The 25,024-nt window shown below is 44.0% G+C and overlaps 1 protein-coding gene across 1 annotated transcript; it reads left to right on the forward strand.

Moving 5' to 3' along the window:
• Positions 1-854: 854 nt before the first annotated feature.
• On the forward strand, positions 855-23,507 carry immt (inner membrane protein, mitochondrial (mitofilin)). Its single transcript, XM_083981268.1, has 14 exons — positions 855-1,001; positions 2,559-2,629; positions 2,730-2,919; positions 6,628-6,760; positions 10,952-11,044; positions 13,251-13,409; positions 13,534-13,667; positions 14,927-15,030; positions 16,479-16,614; positions 17,275-17,404; positions 17,757-17,980; positions 18,543-18,674; positions 19,816-19,945; positions 21,957-23,507. Exons 1-14 carry the CDS (start codon positions 960-962, stop codon positions 22,562-22,564), a joined length of 2,286 nt encoding a protein of 761 aa, XP_083837394.1. The 5' UTR covers positions 855-959; the 3' UTR covers positions 22,565-23,507.
• The last annotated feature ends 1,517 nt before the right edge of the window (positions 23,508-25,024 follow it).

A 25,024-nucleotide genomic window follows, 5' to 3' on the forward strand; every position in this document is an offset into this window, starting at 1 on the left:
GATGACTACTCTGGGGTTTTAATATAAAACCTAGAGCTGCTTTATAATCACACTACACATGGAGATCTACCTTTATACTGTATGGAGCTTTAATACAAACATCTACCTTTATACTGTATGGAGCTTTAACACAAACATCTACCTTTATACCATATGGAGCTTTAATACAAACATCTACCTTTATACCGTATGGAGCTTTAACACAAACATCTACCTTTAGCTTTAACACAAACATCTACCTTTATACTGTATGGAGCTTTAATACAAACATCTACCTTTATACTGTATGGAGCTTTAATACAAACATCTACCTTTATACTGTATGGAGCTTTAACACAAACATCTACCTTTATACCGTATGGAGCTTTAACACAAACATCTACCTTTATACCATATGGAGCTTTAACACAAACATCTACCTTTATACTGTATGGAGCTTTAATACAAACATCTACCTTTATACTGTATGGAGCTTTAACACAAACATCTACCTTTATACCGTATGGAGCTTTAATACAAACATCTACCTTTATACTATGAAGCTTTAACACAAACATCTACCTTTATAATGTATGGAGCTTTAACACAAACATCTGCCTTTATGGAGCTTTATTAAAAACATCTACGTTTATACTGTATGGAGCTTTAACACAAACATCTATGGAGCTTTAATACAAACATCTACCTTTATGGAGCTTTAATACAAACATATACCTAATGTACCGGTATGGTCTACAAACATCTACCTGTAACGTATTGAGCAGTTGTGGTTTTGCAGGAGCGCAGGATTCACGAGTCTGAAGGGGGCGCAGTGGCGCACACGAGCATTCAAACGATCCAAATTACGAAGGCGAGGAAGAGGAAGTGAGGGCAGGAAAAGGAAGACGAGAGGAGAAAGAAGTCAGTGCTCTGTGCAGGCTAAAGTGACCAGTGTTTGAAACCCCCAGTGACCGAGGACCATGCTGAGGGCTTGTCTGAGAGGAGCTAACGCCACAGCCCGGGTAAGAGCCGCAGCCAGCCTCCCGCGAGACGCCCCCCGGCTGCTATGCTAACATTAGCGTGTTGTCATTCAGTGACCCACAGCCCGGCTCAAGGTGTCACGGCGGCTCCACTGTGAGCAGGGGCGGGCTGTTGACCTTAAAAACACGCGCTAACCTGACACGGTACCGGTAACACGACTCTGAGGCGACGCTGTCACCGGGAAGAGCCGGGGTGGCGCGGGCGCAATTCAGAGGCGGCCGTTAGTTAGCTCGCTGCTAGCTAACGTCCACTGACAGCTGACCAAAGCTAACGAGTCCAGCTAACTGTTGTGGTGTGTTTAGGTGACGACATTTTTTTTTTTTTGCACGTATCTAGATTTTTTATTAAAGCCGGGAGGTCCGGTTCCTCACTCCCGCAGGTCTGTCGCCACACACCGGCTTCACGTGTGACAGATACCGTGACATTCAATAATGACGTCAAGTGCTGTCAGTCAGAACCGGGACCGGGACACGGCCCAGGTCTGAGCCCAGTCACTGCGGGCAGCTGCCGCCACCTTGCGTTCAAAATCGAGAATGATATAGCTTTGGATTGTGACGTTTCTTAAATGTAATATATAATTAATATGCCTCACATCTTAATGTTTAATGTAGTTTTAATGTGATTTTAGGTTTGTTTTGGTGTGATAACCTGACATATCTTCTAGTAATAGACAGATTTGAAGGGATTGTGTTTGGACACTTTGCATCATCTTTGCATAAAAGTGGGTCACATCACATCCACACTGAAATACTTCACTCTGTCCCGGAGTGACGCACTAGGGGTGTGGCTTATCATCCAGGTGTGATGCAGCTACTTTCCATCACTAGTGTCCTCAGTCTGGGCTGTGGCATCTCCAGAGGGTAGAGATGTGAGTTGAACGTCTCTCCCCTGCATCACCTGACATCAGTCTCCTCAGACAGCATTTGTAATCTTGAAGTTTGTAGTTGTACCTGTGGAGCCTGACTGCTGAACATTAGCCTCTGCAGGAGGTCCTTTAAACCGATCGGCCTGATGAGCAACGCCGCTCTCACAACAAGCTGCTTCTACAGGGCAGTTAGACAACACAAGAACATAAGTAGCCTATCACCAAGACTGTTTCCATAACAAATAAAGTGTTGGCTCTGCAGTTACTGTCATTATGTAAATTGTCCTCGCACATATCGATTCATTACTTCACACTTGATAAGAATGTTTCATTTCCATTGAGAGCCCAGGCGGACACAGGGAGAACATGAAACTCCATCTAGAAAGGGAGCCAGAACCTTCTTGCTGGGAGGCAACAGTTCCAACCACCACATCACCGTGCCACCCTAGAATTAGTAGAGGATGTTTGGGTCTGTTGATAACTGGGTTATGATAGTGGACTTCTTTCTGACACATCCCATCCTACTTGAGAAAGGGATTTGCTGTGGGATAAGAATAATGCTCAGTTAGTCTGGAAATATGGTCTGTGTGTGTATGTCTGTTTTTTCAGACATTTGAGGTCAGGCTGTAACATTTCATCCTCTCTTTCTGTCTCTCTCCTGGTTTGTCCTTAGAAGCACTGTGGGAGGGTTCCTCTGAACAATCTGCAACACTCCCGGCACTACACGACAGGAGGATCGTCTGGGTAAAACACCAACACACACACACACCTCTGTTGAGGAAAGTGAGACATGTTCACATCATATACTGAGCTCAGATTTCTGTCTGATCCTTTCCCACCACAGTGGAGCTGCTAAAGTGGTGGTCGCTGGCCTATTGACAGTAGGTGGTGGCGTCGGAGGCACAATAATCTACGCCAAATGGGACCACAAATTCCGAGCAGCTGTGGAGAGCAATGTTCCATATTCTGACTGGGTGCTGGGTCTGGCCCTGGGACCCCCTTCTCAAGATGCTGGTCTCCCATTTAAGAAACAGGTAACTGGAATCTCTTTCTTTGTTAGTTAAAACTGCTTCAGGGCAGAAATCAGCATAATCATGATGAAGGTACATATCAAATAAAATTTAGTGTTGTGTCAACAGGAGAGTGTGTCTGTTATTGACTTAAAGGTATAATATGTAGGAATTCCCCTCATCTAGTGGTGCAGTTGCATATCTGAACGTATTCTTGATGTTGCATTCACGTGAAATCGGGCAGACGTCAGACAGACAACAGACGCTGCATGCAACAGGATAAACAAGCGTCACAATATGTTGTCATGGTGATGTGGTATTGTTTTACCGTCTTTCTTTGGTGGAGTAAAATGACATCCGGTTGGTTTGCCGACGGCCGTCTGCCTGACTGCACCTGAATGCAACATCAGTACCTCCGTCCTTCCTCACACTACACAGTGGTGACAGTTTTAACAGGCCGAGCCCACAGCTCCGCTCAGTTTCCGTGGTTACCTACGGTCACACTGCCACTCAACGTAAAAAATGGCGATGCAACATGGCCGCCTCGGTTCGGTGCGTCGCCCACTTATGTATTTGTAACGACTTGTAACAACTCATTCTAAGGTACCAGAAAGCTTTCATTTGTATGCGGCTGTGATTCCACTTCAGTGAAATACGGATTTATGAAAGACATATTTGATTTTTGCGAATAAAAAGCCAAATAAGATACTGGGGCTTTAAATCTTAACATGTGTGAAGGCACATTACCAGATAAACTGTGAACTTCATCTCCTGGTTTCAGACTGAAGAGCAGGAACATACTGTATGCTAACTGGGATGTCAAATGACTGAACCATAGACAGAGAGTCGGTCAGTGTTTGTGTTGGCATCAGTCTGACCCCTGCAGACACCACACTGCAGTAAACACCTGACATACTCTACCCCCCGACCCCCCCTCGGTTCAGACCCGTCCAGGCCTGGTATTAATATCTGTAGCAGCTGATGTGAACACATTCAGGACCAGTTGGAGATCCGGTCATTCAGAGGTGGTCTGGGCTAAACGTGGCCAGCCACAGTCTTTATCAGTATGACCTGCAGTGTTCGGCAGGTTACTTTAAAAAAGTAATTAGTATAGTTACTAGTAATTTCTCCAAAAAGTAACTGAGTTAGTATATGAATTGCTACATTATAAAAGTAACCAGGAAAAGTGGTGTTACTTTTTTATAAAATGTTATTAGTAAAAAAGTAATACAATTACTTGGACTCACCCCCCTAACCCTCTAACCATAAACCTAACCTCCTGTTTATCTGGGACTAACGTACAGTAGCTTTTTAATTACTCATTACTGAAAAAAAGTAATGCTGTTAGTAACACTGTTACCATCCATCACTGCTGACCTGACCACAGTGAAGAACCACCTGCTCTACTGACACCCTCTGTCTAATCAGTCCCATCATTCAGTACGTTTACATGCACAGCTTAATCGAGCTATGCTCAAAATTTGATTTTGGCGTCTAATCGGACTTCTCTCCTTGTCTCAGTTTACATGCAACTGAGAAAATCCAATAACTGACGGGAACGTGTCCTCCTCCTCAACACCAGGTGGCGATATGCATCGTTTCAGCAGGTTAATACGGCCTCTTTCCGGTTGACCTATTACGTCACATAATAAACAACTGGAGCCAGGCGGCTGACCGGCATTTTCAAACAGCAAGATGGTTAATAGTACAGCTTTGTTCATCTCATACGTAATGTACGTGTTACTTACTGTGCAGATAAGGTGCACGCTATCCATTGTGGTCATGGTGATTTGGCGAGGGTCGGGGTCATACGGCAGCAGGGGGGTGTGGCTCATGCGCACATGCATTGACAGTTAAACTCCAATTAAGGCGTATACATGCTGGAGAAAATCGATTTCCAATCGCATTATCTGGGTGTCTTGATTGGACTTGGAGAAGTCCTATATTAGTCGGTCTAATGCGTTTACATGCACTTCAGTTGTGCAGTTATAGTCGGATTAAGGCAATAATTCGGTTTTCTCAAGTGTCATATAAACGTACTGACTGTTTCTGTAAAAAACGCAAACTGAGTTCAGTTTTGCTCTCTGCGCTCTATCCTGACAGTCCTATAAACTGCAGCGTGCTCCACGCAGCATGGAGCACATACTGTATGTGTGTTTATTGCAAACAAATACAAAGATAGAACTTGACTTCAGTGCTGTGTTATGACCGCTGGCTCTACGCTCTTACTGCATTTTAGGTGAAAAGTGTGAGAATGTGAGATACTATTTTGCATCTGTGAGAGACAGACTGCCCAACAGGAACTTCAGTAGTAGTGTCCCATATTTAGAAGTTTCAGTTGTTATTTATTCTGCCACATAGAATATATGGAAGATTGTCAGCACTAAGAAACACTCAACACTTGATTCTTATTATGAACTGTATGAATAAGACATGTTTAACAGTTTAGATTTACAGTACAGGCCAAAAGTCTGGACACACTCAATGCATTTCCTTTATTTTCATGACTATTTACATTGTAGATTCTCACTGAAATTCCACTAATGAACCCTGACAAGGCACACCTGTGAAGTGAAAACCATTTCAGGTCAGGTTCACCTCTTGAAGCTCATCAAGACAATGCCAAGAGTGTGCAAAGCAGTAATCAGAGCAAAGGGTGGCTACTTTGAAGAAACTAGAATTGGTGGGGGCAGAGATAGAGGAGGAGGAGGAAGAAGGAGAGGAAGAAGAAAAGAAGAAAGAGAAGACAAAGAAGAAAAGACGTGTTTTCAGTTATTTCACACTTTTTTGTTAATTCCACATGTGTTCATTCATAGTTTTGGTGCCTTCCGTGAGAATAAAGGAAACACATTGAATGAGAAGGTGTGTCCAAACTTTTGGCCTGTACTGTATATATTTATAGGGATAGTTCAACATTTTGGTAAATTGGCCCATTGCCATAATCCCTATAGTCATAGCAGTAGGTTTGTTACCTTTATTTGTCGGTGCAAGCTATTTTTAGAATGGCGGAGCAGAGCGGCGAGCTGCTCAGAGCTACGCTATGAAGGCTCGTAACGCTCCATTATTATCTCATAGCGTGGTGAATGTGCAGGTCACAACTTGTCCACCAGAGCGTTGTGGAGTTTTTGGATTGTGTATTTGATGAGTTTGATGAGGGAAACCAAGAAATCCCATGAGCCTCCGTAGCGTAGCTCTGAGCAGCTCACGGCTCTGCTCCGCTGTTCTAAAAATAGCTTGCACCGACAAATAAAGGTAAAAAACCTACTGCTATGACTATAGGGATTATGGCAGGGGGCCAATTTGCCAAAATGTTGAACTATCCCTTTAAAGGTACATTGTGTAACTTCTCCTGTTATCTATTCACGAAAATTGATTATTATTTATTTAATATAGTCACAGAAGTCCAGAGAAAGCTGGTAAAACGTGGGTCAGGTCAACAATACGACATCGCCATGACAACATATTGTCATGTGTATTGTTTTGCCTCGTGCTGACGGACCACTTGTTTACATAGAGGCTTGTTTAAGCCGTTACTTGCAGCGGCTGTCGTCCGTCTGCCGTCTAACCGATTTCACGTGAATGCAGCATGAAAAATACGACTGAGTTGCTTGCGATCTACAACCGCACCACTAGATGGGAGTAATTCTTACACAATGTACCTTTAAAATGTGCCGTTGTACATACTGAATGTGGCTGGACGCTGTCAGAATGACTGCTGTTTGTGCTGTGCAGCTGGAGAAGGCCCAGCCTCCCTCCATGTTGGAGAAACAGATGAAGGCCAAAGCCAAGGCAGAGAAGAAGGCAGCAGAAGGTCCAGCCACAGAGACAAGTCCTGTCCCCACGCAGCCTGCACAGAGCCTGGAGGGTAGGTCCGCTGATGTCACTCTGCTCCCCGCTGCTCTCGAGTCAGATGCTCGGCGTGTCAGCACGGCACCGCGGTGCGATGACATCATCTCAGACCGCACTACAGACGAGCGACTTGACCTCATTCAGCCCAGTTTGTGATATTGTAAAACATTAACGTTGCTGAGGCTCAGGCCTCTCTGCTGGTAGTGATCCAACCAGGCTCCACATACAGTCAATGAGACAGCTGAAGCTGCTGGTGGGAGGAGTCACTGCAGGGAATCTGTTGGTCATCCCTGGACAACTATCTTAGTGTGTGATAGAGAAAACAAAGTGATCATATCTAACTGCATGTTCAGTGTCCATAGAATGACATTGAATTTAAAAAATAATGCAGAAACATTTCTCCAGTACACGGAAAGACAAAACGATACTCTGATCCTGGAACAGTACTGAGCTTGTTTAATTGTTGTCCTGCTACAAGCGAGAGAAGCAAGGCAAGTTTAGTTCTTTTTTTCAAACAATTTGTCTCAAAGCTGCGGAAGATTTTTATGGCCACTGTGGGGAAAGAAAAGACTTCTGACTTTAAAGGGATAGTAGCATTTTTTTTAAAGTGGGGTAGCCCCTAAGTACTTTAATTGCAGTAGAAGACTCTCTGCAGGGGCGCCGAGTGGCACAGTGGGCCCCATGTGTTGAGGCTATGGTCCTCGTGCAGGCGGCCCCGGTTCGAATCCCGCATCGGACCGCCCTTTCCTGCGTGTCATTCCCCCTCTCTCTGCCTTCCCATTTCCTGTCTCTCTCGACTGTACTGTCAAATAAAGGCATGAAAAAGCCCCCAAAAAAATACTTTAAAAAGAAGACTCTTTGCACTCCTCCCGTTAGCAACGCCAGCCCATAGCCCTGCCCAGAGATTTACAACATACAGTGTTGTGAACAGACCCAAAGAAACTGACTATTTTCGTAGTCTAAAAGAGGTTTTTATATTACAGCGAACAATGGAACTGTGTATTTTTTTTCAGGTAAAACCTCTTTTAGGCCGTGAAAATAGGCCGTTTCTTTGGGTCTGTTCACAACACTGTATGTTGTAAATCTCTGGGCAGGGCTATGGGCTGGCGTTGCTAACGGGAGGAGTGCAGAGAGTCTTCTACTGCAATTAAAGTACTTAGGGGCTATTTGTAGATCATACAACCCCACTTTAAAAAAAATGTTACTATCCCTTTAACTCAGAATTCTGAGTTTCAGAATTCTAACACTGTGTCCACTGTGGGGGGGGGGGGGGGGGGGGGGGGGGGGCGGTCGGCGCGCCGTATTAAGTTTCGCTTTCACCATGCGCTGCTGTTATGCATGCGCGCTTCTCTGTGGTGTGTATGTGTGTGAGAAGATGCGGAGATGAATGAAGGCGCTCGTCCGACGGGGGGGTGGGGGGGGTCGCGGCGGCGGCGAATATCGCTACATTTTAATTTTTTTAAGAAGTTAGTTTAGGCGGCAGCTCTTTGTTGTTAAGGCAGCCGCCTTAACAGGAAAGCGCTGCGGGAAACCCTGGTGTCTTAACTGAATGCAACGCGAGCGAGCGATAGCTACAAAATCAGTTGTTTTCTATTGGAGTGTCCTAACTGGCCGCGAGCGACACAGCGCAACGTGGTGCACCGTTTAGAGCCGGACGCCCGGTTTTCTATTTCTGTCGCTGGCGTCGCGTCGACGGCGCCATGGATGAGGAGCAGCTGATTCATTTCTTGAATGATGGTCGTCTTGTGCGACACATAACGGCCGCTTCAAGGAGACTAGCAGACTTTTTTTTTAAAATAGCCTCTTCATTCATCTTGAGCTGGGGGCGGTGCGCCGTCTTATAATGTTACAGAAGTTTCAAGAAACTTGTTTTCTGTTTAAAAGGTACAAACGTAAGAAGCAAGTATTCACCCATCTTTTAACCCAGTTACGTCTCCAATATGATGTCGAGCGGACGAGCGCACAGCTGATGTGTTTCCATGACAACAGACACACATAGTCAACAGATTCAATGTGGACAGAGAGCGTCAGATGTGACGCGATTGTCGGACGCTCGCGCGCGTCGCATTCAGTGAGGACACGGTGTGAGATTAAAGTCAGAATTCTGACTTTTTCTTTTTCACAGTGGCCCTAATACTCTTCCGTACAAATGGCTTTATACAACATCATAGTCAGTAACATGATCAGCAAACTAATGATAATATTGATGTGTGTTGTTGAACTGTGTGTTTGATCTGCATCTGTTGTTCTGTGCATCCATCCACAGAGATGTCTGAGGGTAAGCTGGCCTCTGACCTGCTGTAGCTTCCTGTCGATCTCTGCTGTGGTTAGACTGTAGACAGGACAGTGAAGGGCAACACACACACACATGGTGATAAACAGGCCTGGTGGTGGACACTGTGTTTTTACATTCACTTCAGATTTAGTGTTTATTAATCTGTTTTTAAATGAATTATTTGAATTTTAATCATTTATTCAGAGATGAATGTAAAGTGTTTATATGGGCTTTTGACTTCTGCATTTTAATGCCAAATAATACAATACATAGTTAGTGTCTTTATGGATTCATTGATAATGAATGAAAAACCACTGCAGTCAGGTGGGATGAAATCCTGATGGTCTGAAGAGAAGACACATGGTAGGAGCAGCCCAGACCCTGATCCTTGCTACTAGCTTCCTCCTGTGGAGCAGAGCAGACACATTCAGAGAAAGTAAACGGACAACAAAAAGCAAAAAGCATCTAAATGTATTTAATAAAAGCCTGCTCTAGGTCAGTCCACCAGGACGTCAACAAAAGGAGCATCTTCATCTCTTCAGCTGAATGTCAGAGTCAGAGTCATTTATTTGCCATTTGCAGAAAATCTGCATTGGAAAGCACTTGCGAGAGGACAGGACTATGAAAACATACATACATAAAAGAAGAAAAACACAGTAAATTACATGAAACATAAGAAGGTAGGTTAAGATAGAAGGACACTGCCCCCAGATACTGTATAGGCACCATAGACATCATCTAAGTAAAAATAATCAGGAAACATTTGTCCTAACAATAAAAAAAAAAAAAAGACAACAAGCTTTTTAGAGTGTACAGTGGAGGTATCCGTGTCTCAGCGCCTCTTTCAATAGAAGAATAAAAATAAAATAATAATAGTAATGATAAAGATAATAATAAATAGTTAAAACCTTCTATTTGGCCCTGATTGAGGCTAGAGGTTGTTAGGCTGCGCACAGCACAGGGAAAGAAACTGCATGTGAACCAGGAGGTAGAGCATTTAATCGAGCGGTACCGTCTACCGGAAGGGAGAGGAACAAAAAGACTAGAGGCAGGGTGACTGGTGTCGCTCACTAGTTTTAAAGCCCGAGCCAGGAGCCTTGAGTTGTAAAGTTCATCAAACAGTGAGGTTACTGAACCAAACTGTGGACGAAAAAGTAAGAATCAAGATCTGACAGTTAGAAGTCAAATTTTTCATCTTATGAAGGAAGAAAAGTCGTTGCATGGATCTTTTGACAATAATACTGGTGTTAAGGTGCCAGCTGAGATTGTTTGTTTGTAATAGTGACACCAAGGAATGTGAAACTTTCAACCATCTCAACCTCTGTGTTATTTACAATGAGAGGGAGACGGGGTGGTTTATTCCTGTGAAAGTCAATTATAATTTCCTTCGTTTTGGAAGCATTTACATATTTCTTCACACAGACCAAGACACCGTAATTTATGAACAAGATTAGTTCTGCCTGTAGTATTGAAAACACAGATGTCGGTGCACCTGTCTGGGATGATCACACTGTCCTATAGGAGTGGACATGAGACAGAGTCCACCACTGTCCTGCTCCCTCAGTCCTGACCTGTGGGACTCTGTATAGAAAAGCTGGTTCTGACATGTCTGTGTGTCTGCTGTGTGTTGTCCTTCAACTGAAACAAACAAACACAACCAAAATTGCTAGGCTGCACTTCTTAGATGTGAACATTGACTGTTCTTCCCTTTTCTCTGAGTGATGAAATAGAAATAAGTACCAGTGATCAGTGACTAGTCTCAGCCCCACTCCCTCTCTTTGTAGCTTAGACTCCGTGAACAGCTCAGTCCAGTCCATTTATCTCTGTGAGAACATCTGCCACACTACAACTGAAGCTGTTGGTGAGTCGTGGATTTAGTTTCAAACTGCCTGTTGAAACTTAATTGTGTGTGTGTGTGTGTGTCCCATCCAGAGGCTTCGACAGAGGCGACTCATATTATCTCAGCCATCAGTGAGGTCCCAACAATCCCTGCTCCATGTGACACAGAGGCAGCAGCAGTCAAAGGTAACGTCTCTCCACAATCAGTCAAACAGACCCAAACTTTCCCCTCTGATATTTCCATCAGTGGAAGCATTGGTTAATGTGTCTTTGTCATAAATCATGATTAAACACTCTTTCTTCTCAAGATAAAAACACAGAATGAATGCAAGTTATTATATTGAAATTCCAATACAATTATTTAAAGGGATAGTTCAACATTTTTGGCAAACTGGCCCATTGCCATAATCCCTATAGTTAGAAGTAGGTGTTACCTTTATTTGTCGGTGCAAGCTATTTTTAGAACGGCGGAGCAGAGCCGTGAGCTGCTCAGAGCTATGCTATGGAGGCTAATGGGATTTCCTGGTTTCCCTCATCAAATACACAATCCAACAACTCCACAACGCTCTGGTGGACAAGTTGTGACCTGCACATTCAATCACCACGCTATGAGATAATAACAGACAGGGATGCAAACAGCGCGCCGAAAAGCGAAACTCGCTTTTTTCATGACCAATTAGGTGACTTGTGTGAATCGTTCAGATCCGAAGAGTTTTTTTTTTTTTTTTTGGGGGGGGGGTCTCATCTCAGGTCAGTAAAATGTTTTTCTAACAGGCTGACAGTGACAATCACGTGAAACTGAGGCGAACTCATTCATGGTTGCCTCTGATTACACTGATGACAGCCGACCTCCAATGTAGACGGCGCGTATCCGCGTGCATTCGGTGCGACGGCGACGCCGTTTTTCCCCCCCGTGCATGTCCGTGGAGCTGTGCACCGCGAACATGCACGGTTCCCTACGTTGCTGTGTCAGGCAGGTGTCTCCCACGGAGCTCTGCCCCGTTTCAGATGTGAAGGAAGCCCTCCGCGATGTAGAATGTGTTCAATTCAAAAAGTGAAACTAACATAGGCCTATATGTCCATTACACTAAATGAAACATCCCATGTCTTTATTTATTCCGTTTATTTTAATAGTAATAATTATGACTAACATTCAGTGAAGACCTAAAAATCAGTATCTCCAAAATGGAAATATTGCAAAGGAATTTTTTTTAAAAGCATTTTTAATATAGAAATGTTGACCTTCTGAAAACTATGTCCATCTATATGCACTCAATACTTGGTTGGGGTTGAACTACTGGAAATGGACTTTTCCGTGATATTGTAATGTACTTATTTGTTAATGGTGAGCCCCCCCCCCCCCCGGGAAATTCCTCTCTTTTTTGGTCCTGACCCGTTTGCATCCCTGAACAGAACGTTACCAGACAGAGTTGTTTTAGAGGGAAATTCAGAGACTGTTTACTGAAAAACTGTCCCTGAAGGCAACACACATCAGCAGTTTTGCATGAATTTCCCTCTAAAACAACTCTGTCTGGTAACGTTGTGTTATTATCTCATAGCGTGGTGAATGTGCAGGTCACAACTTGTCCACCAGAGCGTTGTGGAGTTGTTGGATTGTGTATTTGATGAGTTTGATGAGGGAAACCAAGAAATCCCATTAGCCTCCGTAGTGTAGCTCTGAGCAGCTCGCCACTCTGCTCCACCGTTCTAAAAATATCTTGCACCGACAAATAAAGGTAACAAACCTACTGCTATGACTATAGGGATTATGGCAATGGGCCAATTTGCCAAAATGTTGAACTATCCCTTTAATATTGTTTCAGCCTTTTTAAACTTTGAATACACACACACCTGTGAACTACAGATTTCTACTGAAACCATGAAGACCATCAAAACTCAGTATGAAAGACTTATTTCTTAACTAACAGCAGCAATAACAAAACCCAGGTCTAAATGTTAAAGTGCCAATGAAATCTCAAAAAACCTCAGCTTGGATGGCAATAATTTAGTAATGCACTATAATGATATTAATAAATGTATTAAAAGTGGAATTATCAGGTTGAGTTTCAGTTCCCAATAGTCCATGCAGATATGAAAAAAACAAAACAATGCGAGGACTATTTGAATGAATGCTGCAGTCCAATGCAGGTCACACAGCACACATCATCAAAGCTCCTTCCACTTGTTCACCTCCACAGACTGGCTCAGTGCATGGGCTCACCTCATGTCACATTCAAAGTCATATGAAAGATTAACAATTTGAAAATAAGACCAATGAGCCGTGAGGTGTAGAAGTCTGTATGTTCAGCAATGCAGGCCATGCATATACTGTACTGTCACTACACACTGACAGGGGTTCAGGTCTGAGTAAATGTGTGTGTGTTCCCTTCAGAGGAGTGTAAAGAGTGCCATGACCACACGGAAGCTCCAGTGTCAGCAGCCGTTCAGCCTGACCCAGAGTCAGCTGCAGAACCACTGAGGGAGCGTCCAGTAGAGGAGGTGACAGCCAGACTGGCTCAGCAAGACCTGGAGGAGCAGGACGTGGTGGCAGGTAGGCACACACACACACACACACACACACACACACACACACACACACACACACACACACACACACACTGGCCCTGTCAAACTCCCTGTCTCTGACCGTCTGTCTGTCTGTCTCTGTCCTGCAGCTGTATCAGAAGGTCTTGAAGACTCTCTGTCCAGTTCAGCTAAAGCCACGCTGCAGGCCATCGGAGCCCAGGAGGCAGCGCTGCAGGCCATCACACGACACACACTCAAGCTGAAGGAGGCCATGGAGGCAGAGGTACAGAGCCCAGCTCCACTGTGGGACGTCTCACTTCACTGGTTGATGGTAGAGCAGCTGCTTGGTCTCAGTGTTGAAGCCAACAGGTGTAAACACCCGGGTCCTCATTTATAAACGCTATAAACTCGTAAGCAACGTTCGTGGATTTATAGAAAACCCAGCCCAGCTCCACAGCAGCTCTGACCCTGCTGTTCACACAAAACCTGCAGAAACGGGAAACTGACCTCAACAGCAGAAGGATGAAATCAAAGAAAATAAGTGAAATTGATACATTTGTGTGAAATAAACAAATATTACCTTTCACATATCATATATGAAGGATAATGGCAAAAACAAAGAACGAGGCATAATTGAGTGCGTGCACACACACTAAAATCAGGATTTAGATTAAAGGGATAGTTCAACATTTTGGCAAATTTGCCCATTACCATAATCCCTATAGTCATAGCAGTAGGCTCGTTACCTTTAATTGTCGGTGCAAGCTATTTTTAGAACGGCGGAGCAGAGCGGCGAGCTGCTCAGAGCTACGCTACGGAGGCTCATGGTATTTCTTGGTTTCCCTCATCAAACTCATCAAATACACAATCCAACAACTCCACAACACTCTGGTGGACAAGTTGTGAGCTGCACATTCACCACACTATGAGATAATAACACAACGTTACCAGACAGAGTTGTTTTAGAGGTAAATTCATGCAAAACCGCTGATGTGTGTTTTTCAGTTTTTCATCAAGCAGTCTCTGTATTTCCCTCTAAAACAACTCTGTCTGGTAACGTTGTGTTATTATCTCATAGCGTGGTGAATGTGCAGGTCACAACTTGTCCACCAGAGCGTTGTGGAGTTGTTGGATTGTGTATTTGATGAGTTTGATGAGGGAAATCCCATGAGCCTCCGTAGCGTAGCTCTGAGCAACTCGCCGCTCTGCTCCACCGTTCTAAAAATAGCTTGCACCGACAATTAAAGGTAACAAACCTACTGCTATGACTATAGGGATTATGGCAATGGGCCAATTTGCCAAAACTATCCCTTGACTCAGTCATTTTGCACAAGTGTCAGCTCTCAAATGTGTACAAGTATGCTCCTGAGTGTGCGTAGATTTTGTTCTTAGCTAAGACCAAATCCTGGATAAGAAAACATTCATAAATGCTAAAACTTGGTGAGTAGGACCTAAGAACAAATGAGTTCTTAAGAAGGGTTGGTGAATGATCCCAACACAACTGTGTAACACCAGAGTGACTACAGCTACTCTCTCATTCAGGTTCCACCTCAGGAGAAGTCTGACCAGTGGAAGGATCTGGAAGCTGCTCTCACTGACAGAACCTCTGCTGTCAATGATGCTCAATCTGCCCTGACCAAAGCCAAGTAGGAACTCTACACACACACACACACACACACACACACACACACACACACACACACACACACACACACACACACACACACACACACACACACACACACACACACACACACACACACCTGGTGACACAAACACATCTCTGTCCTGTAACTTTACTATGTGGCGATGGAGGTTATCCATTTAGTCCAGTTTTAGACTAAATACCAGGGTGTCCGCGGGGTTTTAAAAAGTATTAAAAAGTGATAAATCAAAAAAGCAAAATTTAATGGCCTTAAAAAGTGATAAATTTGGTCCAAAGGTATTGATTTTAAAGAATAGGTATTATTTTTTTTCTTTTGGACAATGACTGGTTTTATTTTGATGAAATAGGCGTAATAAAATAAATAAAGCATTACTTGCTTGCGCCGCTACTTCAAAAAAAAAAGGAATGATATTGACGTCATATCAATTCATTGTATTCATTGGCCGCTAGAAATCTAAAATCGTCTTCGCGCGCATAGTTGTCAGGCGGATAGAAGTGCTAGTGAATCTCTTCGGATTTTAGCGTGTGGCAAAACGTTTCGAATATGGGAAAATGCAAGTTTGCAGAAGACTTAAATTGAGATGACAGGCGCCTTGATGTAGCCTATGTGTGTGTCAATGTAGATGCACGTCACGCGCCGCACATCCGATGTGCTCTTTTTTCATGCATTCGCGGCTCACAGCTCCATGAACCTTCTACCGCCAGCCCGGTGTTTAGTCGGACCGGGTCCGGGTCTGCTCCGTTTGAAAGGGCAGGAAGCCCCGAAGCGCTACAGATACAGACACCTGCAGCAGCTGCAGCTTCTACTGAGAGCTGAGGTCAGATGGAACGCACGTGAGACACAGACCGACGGTGCAGATGTGCGGACATTGTTGAAACTTTTCACACTGATGTAAAAAAAAAACATATATATGGCCTACCACTGTGTTCTGTGACGGTAGAGACAGAACCAGGTATTTATTTAAAGAGTTAGTGAGGTGAGTTGGGTGAGGGAGGGAGGTGAGGAAGGAAGACGGAGCGAGGCAAACTGGGTGAGGGAGGGAGGGAGGGAGGTGGAGTGAGGTGAGTGAGTGAGGGGGGGGGGGGGGGGGGGGGGGGCAGGTGAGGGTGGGATCAGGGGAGAGAGGCTGGTGATTGAGAAAGGCATGATAAGATATTTTATTTTTGATCAAATGTTCCTGATGACTTATGGATGATGCCCTGTTGAAATCTTTCTGATTGATACTTGGTGCAACTCGATGTCGTGGTGGTATTAAAAAAAATCTGAAGGTAGTGAAAAAAGGTATTAAATGGTAGTAAATTGACTCAAAGATTTGTGTATATACCCTGAATACACATGCTAAGTGTAATCTGTCACCATGTATGGGACTAGTGTATAGTATAGTGTTTGAATGCATTGTCCCCCCCCCCCTGTCTCTCCCCCTGTAGTGAAGCATTGGACAGTCTGAAATCAGTGATTGACAAGTCTAAAGGTCTGAAGGTGTCTGCTGTTCGCCCCCTGGTCCTAGCAGCAGAGGAGAATCTTCACAACATGGTGGTGGACTTGGATAAAGTCATCACTAAGGTGAGGACACATTGAAATGGAAACTCCCCTTCCAGTCTGCAGGAGGGTACAGACTGACCTGTCCTGTCACAGTTATTACATAATCAGTTATTTTGTGTGATGGTTCAAATGGTTTCCATTCATCTGTAGAAATGTCATATTTCCTCACTGTTTCCACCGTTTGACTGCTCCTCTTTTAATGCCACCATCCTCATGGTGTCCCCTTCTTCTGCTGTGGTATAATGACACGACTGTGTCAAATATTATAAAGAAGCTCCTCCAGATAAACAATCACATTTCGATGAGCATCTATTGATCTATTGATCAGCATCATGGATTTAGTTGCAAAGCCAATAAATGGCTCCTCTTCTTCATAAGGTGTATGTGTATTATTGAACTATGTTTAGGCTTATCCTAATAGTGGCTTAATGATAAAAAAAAAAGACAATTCAATTGTAAATTGCAATTATTTTTATGGAAATGAAACGTCAACTCAAATTTCCACATTGTGCCCAGTGTCAAAGTAGGACTGACACTGACAGGTCCGTCCTCACAGGGTTAACACAAACACTTACACATTGTCTACATTAACAAGAGTTGTTTCCTGATGGCATGAGATGGAAAACAAGACGACTGCACCTGTGTCAAACTGCATGTTAAACCCTGTGTGTGTGTGTGTAGGTGCAGTCTGCAGAGTCAGAATCTAAGATCGTCTCCCAGTACAGTGAACTGGTCAACGAGGCCAAACTACAGTTCCAAAGGGAAGTGAGCAGTCTGACTCCAGAGATCCAGGCCAACTGGAAGGGACTCAGTAAGAGAACACACACACACACACACACACACACACACACACACTGTTCGTCTGGACGTTCACCTGTGTTCACATTTTAATAACACACATACAGCGCTGCATTATGTAATAATGTAATACATTTTCACCTCATTATGTAGTAACGCAGCATTTTGTAATACAATTCTTAAATGCAATATGTAATAAACTTTGCTGCATTTTGTAATAAGTTGTTACATAATTATCACAAAATGCGTGTGTTGCACTTTTTTAATGAAAAAAAATGTTCAGATAAAACACCTGAGTTCTTTACATAACTGAGTTTCTCTGCACAAGAGCCTGATGTTAGTGTGTGTGTGTGTGTGTGTTTCAGCTGGTAAACTGTCGCCAGACGACCTGAACGCCCTCATCGCTCACGCTCACCGCCGCATCGACCAGCTGAACAGAGAGCTGGCCGAGCAGAGGGTCAGGGAGCAGATCCACATGGACTCGGCTCTGGAGCAGCAGAAGCTGGAGGACCAGAAGGCCCAGGAGAAAGCTGTCACCACGGCCCTGCAGCACTACAAGGAGGACAGCCGTCTGGAGCAGGAGAGGAAGGTAGAGGACACACACACACACACACACACACACACACACACACACACACACACACACACACACACACACACACACACACAGGCCTGCAGCTGCAACCAGCTCCAGTAATGATTAAAAAGACACTTGTATCCTTATCTTAAACTGTATGTATATGTGGATGAAGGTATGTGTATGCATGTTTGTGTATGTTTATTTATGGATAAATGTGTGTTTTATTACCTTTTTTTTTTTTTTTTACTTATTATTTAAATAACTAATTCATTTATTTATTTTATCTATTTATTTCTACTCTTAGTATTTAATTGCCTTTTTATTTTTTCTCTATTTTGTTTTGTTATTTATTTATTTAATTATGTATTTTCTATAACTTATATTGCTATACGCCCTGTCACTCATTTATTATATGAAGCCATATGTCAGGAAATGTTCTGTAAAATGAAATGACTGAAATGTTTAAATAAAAAGACACTCGCGCTACCACGTAGTCGTATCCATTTAGATTTTTATTTCATTTAACAAAATTGTGTTGTCCTTGTGTGTGTGTGTGTGTGTGTGTGTGTAGCTGTCGGAGTTGAGGGAGGTGATGGAAGCAGAGATGAGGACTCAGCTGCGGCGCCAGGCGGCTGCTCACACAGACCACGTCCAAGACGTCCTGAAAGTCCAGGAACAGGAGCTGAAGTCTGAGGCGGAGCAGGTCCACACAACACACACTGTCCTCCTTTCTACACACACTTTACACACACTTTACACACATTCCCTGTTAGTCGATGCCTCGGTGTCAGCTAGTCTTCCTGTGGTCCAGCACATAAACACACAAGACAGACATCATAAATATAATAAGATTAAATTGCAAGGTATTCGAACACCAAATATTCATGTAATAAAAAAGAGGAGAAAAGAAAAAAGAATGACGGCACATTGTACCCGTATTGTTCCATCACATGGTCAGTGGCTGAGATGTTTTTTTATAGATAACAATATGTTTAGTGAGTGGGTTGGAGAAATATTGATGTGCAAGTGACTAGAGTTGTGGCATTGCCTGTATTAACTCATTGAGTGCCAGCCCTTTTATAAAATAGTCAGTGCCATGTGCCAGCGTTTTGGGGCATTTTGAGTAATATTTCAAGACCCAACAAATATTTTGTATTATGACTGTGAAAATACCAAACAGTTCCAAGAAAAGAAGAGACTCTCTATTTAACTAGGGGAAAAACCATTTGTTTGTACCTTGTTCCATTCTTGATTTATCTTAAGTTGAATAGAGCCTGGTTGCACCAAAAAGACCACTTTTTTTCTAGAAAGCTGAGAAAAATGCATTTTTGTGAAAGAGAGTCTCTCAAGAAAAACAGTGATTTATCCGTTTTAATTTTGGCTTCAAAAACATGTAAGACATCTGAAAATTTCATTTCACATGTTTTTTCATTGTACAAAAAAAACAAACTAAAATAGGCAACAACAAGTAGGAGTCTTACTCTGCAGAGTGATGCCTGCTTTCCTACTTCTCCTGCAGTTGCTGCCCCTTTTTTTGCTGCCACTGACCATATGACTGCACAATATTACATGTGACAAAAGATCAAAGACGGTATCACTTCATTGGTAATGGAGGGTGTTAGATAAGTGGAACACTTTCTTAATTTCCCATTTTGGACACAATGCCATCAACGTGATTAGACCACAAAACTTGTTCATCCAATATTACACCAAGTAGTTTAGTTTTCTTTACACAAGTAGTGGAAACACACATCCCAACACACAGAGTAACAAACACTAGCAGCTAAGCAGCCTCCAGCTGTGTGTGGACGTCTCCGTCACTGCTCTGCTGTGGCTTTGTTCAGGTGCTGAGCAGTAAGATGCTGGAGCAGGAGACCCGCTACCGCCAGCTGAGCCAGGAGCAGCTGGACAACTTCACTCTGGATATGAACACGGCCTATGCAAGACTGAAGGGGGTTGAGGAGGCCATCGACAGTAAGATACACAAACACACACACACACCACTGTCTGAGTTTTGTGATTTGATCCTCTGCACTCATCAGCTCATACAGAAGGTGACAACATGAGGCTGGAGAGCTGCCGGTAGCTCACCCAAAGGCTCTGAAAGACACAACAGATAGAAACCAAACTCTTCCAACAAACAGGAAGTATGTTGCCATGGATACAGCGCATTCAGCTGTGGGCTTCGACCTGAGCCCCGATTTTTTCTGTTGAAACTTTGCATCATGAAGTAAATGGTGAATGGGATGTTTTTATATGGAGCTTTTCTAGTCTCAATTAGACACATTGACCCATTCACACACATTCGTACAGTGCATCTCTTTCACACACTTAGGGCCGAGATATACTTGCTGTAAACTACGCGTACGCGAGCTGCCGCGCGTATCCTGCGTCGCGTCACCTCGCGTCGATATGTGCGTTCGGTCGCAGGATACGCATCAAACGGACGCAGGATACGCGCGGCAGCTCGCGTACGCGTACTTTACAGCAAGTATATCGAGGCCCTTACTCATACAGGATGATTTGAGTCAATTTAAAGGAATAGTTCAACATTTTGGCAAATTTGCCAATTGCTATAATCCCTATAGTCATAGCAGTAGGTTCATTATTTTTAATTATCGGTGCATGTTGTTTTGAGATCAGCGGGGCAGAGACGTGAGCTACTCAGTGAACACAATGGAGGTGAATGGTACAGGTCCCCTGTCCCTCTTCAAACTTCAAAATACACAATCCAACAACTCCACAACGCTCGGGTGGACAAGTTGTGACCTGCACATTCACCACACTATGAGATAATAACAGAACGTTACCAGACAGAGTTGTTTTAGAGGGAAATACTGAGTCTGCTTGCTGAAAAACTGTCCCTGAAGGCAACGTGCATCAGCGGTTTTGCATTAATTTACCTCGAAAACAACTCTGTCTCGTAATGTTACCAGACAGAGTTGTTTTCGAGGCAAATGCAGCCGGAACTACAGACACGGCTGCTGGGCGGAGTGATTTCACAGTGCTAGTAGTTCTGAGTTGTTGGATTGTGTATTTGATGAGTTTGATGAGGGACAGGGGACCTGTACCACTCACTGAGCAGCTCACGTCTCTGCCCCGCTGATCTCAAAACAACATGCACCGATAATTAAAGGTAACGAACCTACTGCCATGACTATAGGGATTACGGCAATAGGCAAATTTGCCAAAATGTTGAGCTATCCCTTTAAGACACTGGGACACATGGACTGGAGGAGGCAGGAATCAATCCACCACCTGATTCATTTATTAGATTTCCTGTTTGATGAACTGACTGAGTCTGAGTTGGTTTGGAGGATCAGTTAGAGTTATATGATACGATGTGAATTAGGGCTGTCACTTTTTATTCGACATTCGAATATTCGTTCGAATGTGGGGGGGAAAGTTCGTATTCGAGCAGTAATGACCTGCTCGATATGCAGGCTGCAGCAAAGATACTCTATTTACCGTCTTGGCTGCAGTGCCCAGTGCCTGCATAGCGCCGCGGAACGTCCACCGGACACGGAAGGGCCGCGAACAGCCGAGAAGCGGAGCCAGTTTACTTTCTGTGCCCATATTAACCGCTGGTGTGGTGTCGCGGAGTGCACCTCCGCGGCCGACTCGCGCCGTGCAGCGTCTGGTCTATTTTGTGTGAGAGCCGCGAGCAATCGCGTCAAGCTGGGCAGGAAGTCAAACATGAAACAACGAGAGTATCCGGTCAATTTTCAAAATAAAACACCGCGACTGTGTGTGCCGCGGCGCGGGGGGGGGGGGGGGGGTTCGAACCTCATTTTTCTAAAAACTGACAGCCCTAATGTGAATACATGTAAGGACATGTGGAGCTCTCTGCCCCTTTTGTTTTGTAGAACAAGAGAGTAAAAAGAGAATAAAAGAGAAAAATCTTGCTGCATAATAATCTGGACACAAATGCATAAAGTTCTAGACAGAATGTTGAGTGTTGAGTTGATGTGTCTCTTGACTACAGGCCACGTGGTGGCGGAGGAGGAGGCCCGTAAAGCTCACCAGCTCTGGCTCTCTGTGGAGGCTCTCAACTACGCTCTGAAGACGGCCGAGGCGGGCTCGCCCACGGCGCCTCTGGAGGGAGCGGCTCAGGTGGTGCGAGACAACTGCCAGGACAGTGACTTTGCGTCGGCCCTGGCGACGGCCCTCCCGGAAGAATCCCTGCGGCGCGGCGTGTACAGCGAAGCCTCGCTGCGCGCTCGCTTCAACTCCCTGCGATCGCTGGCCCGCCGCGTCGCCCTCGTCGACGAGTCTCACAACTCCCTGTACCAGTACTTCCTGTCCTACCTTCAAGCCGCGCTGCTGTTCGAGGCTCAGCAGGAGGCCCCGCCCACCCAGCTGAGCAACGAGGACTTAGACCCCTTCAAGCTCATGTCATACGCTAGTTACTGCTTAGAGCACGGGGATCTGGAGCTGGCAGCCAAACTGGTGAACCAGCTGAGAGGAGAGGCTAGGAGAGTGGCGGAGGACTGGCTGAACGAAGCCAGACTCACTCTGGAGACCAGGCAGGTTGTCAGTTTGCTTTCTGCTTATGCAAACGCTGTGGGCTTAGGAACCACCCAGGCTCCATAGGATGCCTGTCACCCCCGGCAACCCTTAAAGGAGCAGCCCAGTGGAAACCTGACTATTGCACTGCAAAAACCCCAAATCTTTCCAAGAATATTTGTCTTATTTCTTGTCAAAATGTCTCATTTCTACTCGATACTAACCTCTTTCCACTTAAAATAAGACTCATCACCTAAAAATGATCTTGTTTTTAGATCATTTTCACTTGTTTCAAACAAATTTTCACTTAAAATAAGTAGAAAAATCTGCCAGTGAAAGAGGTTTTTTGTGCTTGTAATAAGAAAGAAAAACTTGCTCCACTATCAGAATTTTCTACTTATTTCAAATGAAAATCTGCTTGAAAGAAGTAAAAAGTGTCTAAAAATAAGCTACTTCTAATGTGATGAGTCTTATTTTAAGTATAATGAGATTGTTTCGACTAGAAATAAGACACATGTTCTTGTTACAGTAAGAGTTTGAGTTTTTGCAGTGTGAGCATCAGGGTGGATGGAGGAGAGCAGCTGCAGGGGCAGATTTTCACAGGCGCGCTCCTTTCAAGGTGACTGAAGATTCAGCAGAAGTTAATTTGTTTTAAAGCACTAAGTCACTGTGGATGACTCTTTGTACAATAACCGACGCACCCTCTCAATCTAGTCTCGTCAATTCAGGCCCAAAGGTTTGGTCCAGGTATTTATTTCTGGATAATTTCTTATTTTTGTGTGTGTTATGGAAATTAGTCCCGACATTGATCACAGAAGTGTCATGCTGCATTTTATTTTTGTCAGTCCTGCACCTGTTAAAATAAACCATGAACAACTATTCTGTTAAACCTCCTCATTCTTCCCTCACAGTTGTGTTGCTGCTCATCCATTAAATGTTCCAGTGTCATGTACATCACTAAAGAGCCTCTACTATCACTGCATGTACATATGCTAAACTGACACCGCAGAATAAAGGTGGAATAATTAAAGGTGCTATGTGTTAGCTTTATTTACAGACAACTTCAGATGTCACTGTTTCTATGACAAAAGGTTGGAATCCATCCTTATATCCTCTTAGCAGCTACTTGTTCAGGACAGACTGGAGGCTCCAGTGACTCAGCGGCAGGAAGGGACCAGGGCTAGCCAGTTAGCTGCTAGCTTCAGTACAGGTAACAGAGTGAAGAGTGAGGGAATGAGATCAAGTTTGAAGCTGAACCCTGGCTCCTTGTAGACTGGTGAGTGAACGGCACGGTCCAACTTGTGCCTTTAGGGCTCCATCAGTCAAAACAACAGGAAATAGTCAGGGATCATGGGAGTTGTTGTCATCACCACCATTACTGTCAGTCCTTCAGTGTCTGTGGTTCAGGAGGTTATCTGGAGCTCTTCATTACAAACAGAGCAGGGGAGTAAAACTAGTATTTAAACAAACTTTGAAAATCAGTGGCTGACCACTGCTCGTCAGTGTCCAGCATCCCTGCCAACTTTGAGATAAGATGTCCAAACTAAACTCCTCCATCTAGTTCAAACCACCAAGGTGTAAAAAGTCTGAGCCTTAAAACCAAAGAAAAGTTCATGCTGAGCCTCTGTCAGACAAACAAAACACTGATCACAGAGGAAATGGATTGAATATTTCATATTTTTGTCTTTCATTTAATAATAAAATAATAATAATTCCCACAGACTTTGTTTTTGAAGCTGGGTTTGGAATGGTAGGCCTACATTGGTACTAGGGGGCAGCTGCAGCTGCAAAAGGTTTGACTGCCAGGTGTTAAAGCAGAAGTAAGCGATCCGGTCGTTTGGCTAATGCTGCATTCCAGGCAGGCTTTTGAAACGGTAAGTTACAGCTTCAAGTCACAACTTACGACTTTGTAGCGTTCCAGGCAACCCGCAACTCGCGTTTCTCCGACCTGTTGCCTGTGAAAGTCACTATAACGGCCACTCGTAACTTCCGACCCGTGAACTCGCACCAGATCGAACTGGTACGACTTCACAGGTCGAAAAAACACGAGTTACGAGTTGCCTTGAACGCACCATAACGTCTTGTCAGCCGATGGAGTTAGCAGCCCCCGCCCTCGTCATGGATCTATTGGTCCTCGTCCCTACGTCACCACATTCACGTGCATCCCTTGGCTGCACACACAGCCCTTCATGCTGTTCTCTCTCCTCATTGGATAAAACTTGTAGGATACGAGAAAAGTTTTCTCCTCAGCTCAGAGCAGAGCAGAGTGACTGACAGACCCGTGTTTCGGTCCAAACACTCTATAGAAGTGATTGCTGTCGGAAGATAGAACTATTTAAGACTTATATTAACACATAACACATAATATCGCTTACTTTTGTGCCAAAAACAAGAAATAAGTTTTATCATTGCCATGTGAATAGAACTAATAGTCCTTGTCAGTCACAGCCCCAAGAAAACAACAAGATATCTGATTATGGATGAAACAATTCATCGACTGCAATCAGAAAAATAAATGATGAATGCAAGGTAGCCTACAGTAGTTGT

The sequence above is a fragment of the Trachurus trachurus genome (genome assembly GCF_905171665.1).
Source record: "Trachurus trachurus genome assembly, chromosome: 10".
Classification (NCBI taxonomy): domain Eukaryota; kingdom Metazoa; phylum Chordata; class Actinopteri; order Carangiformes; family Carangidae; genus Trachurus; species Trachurus trachurus.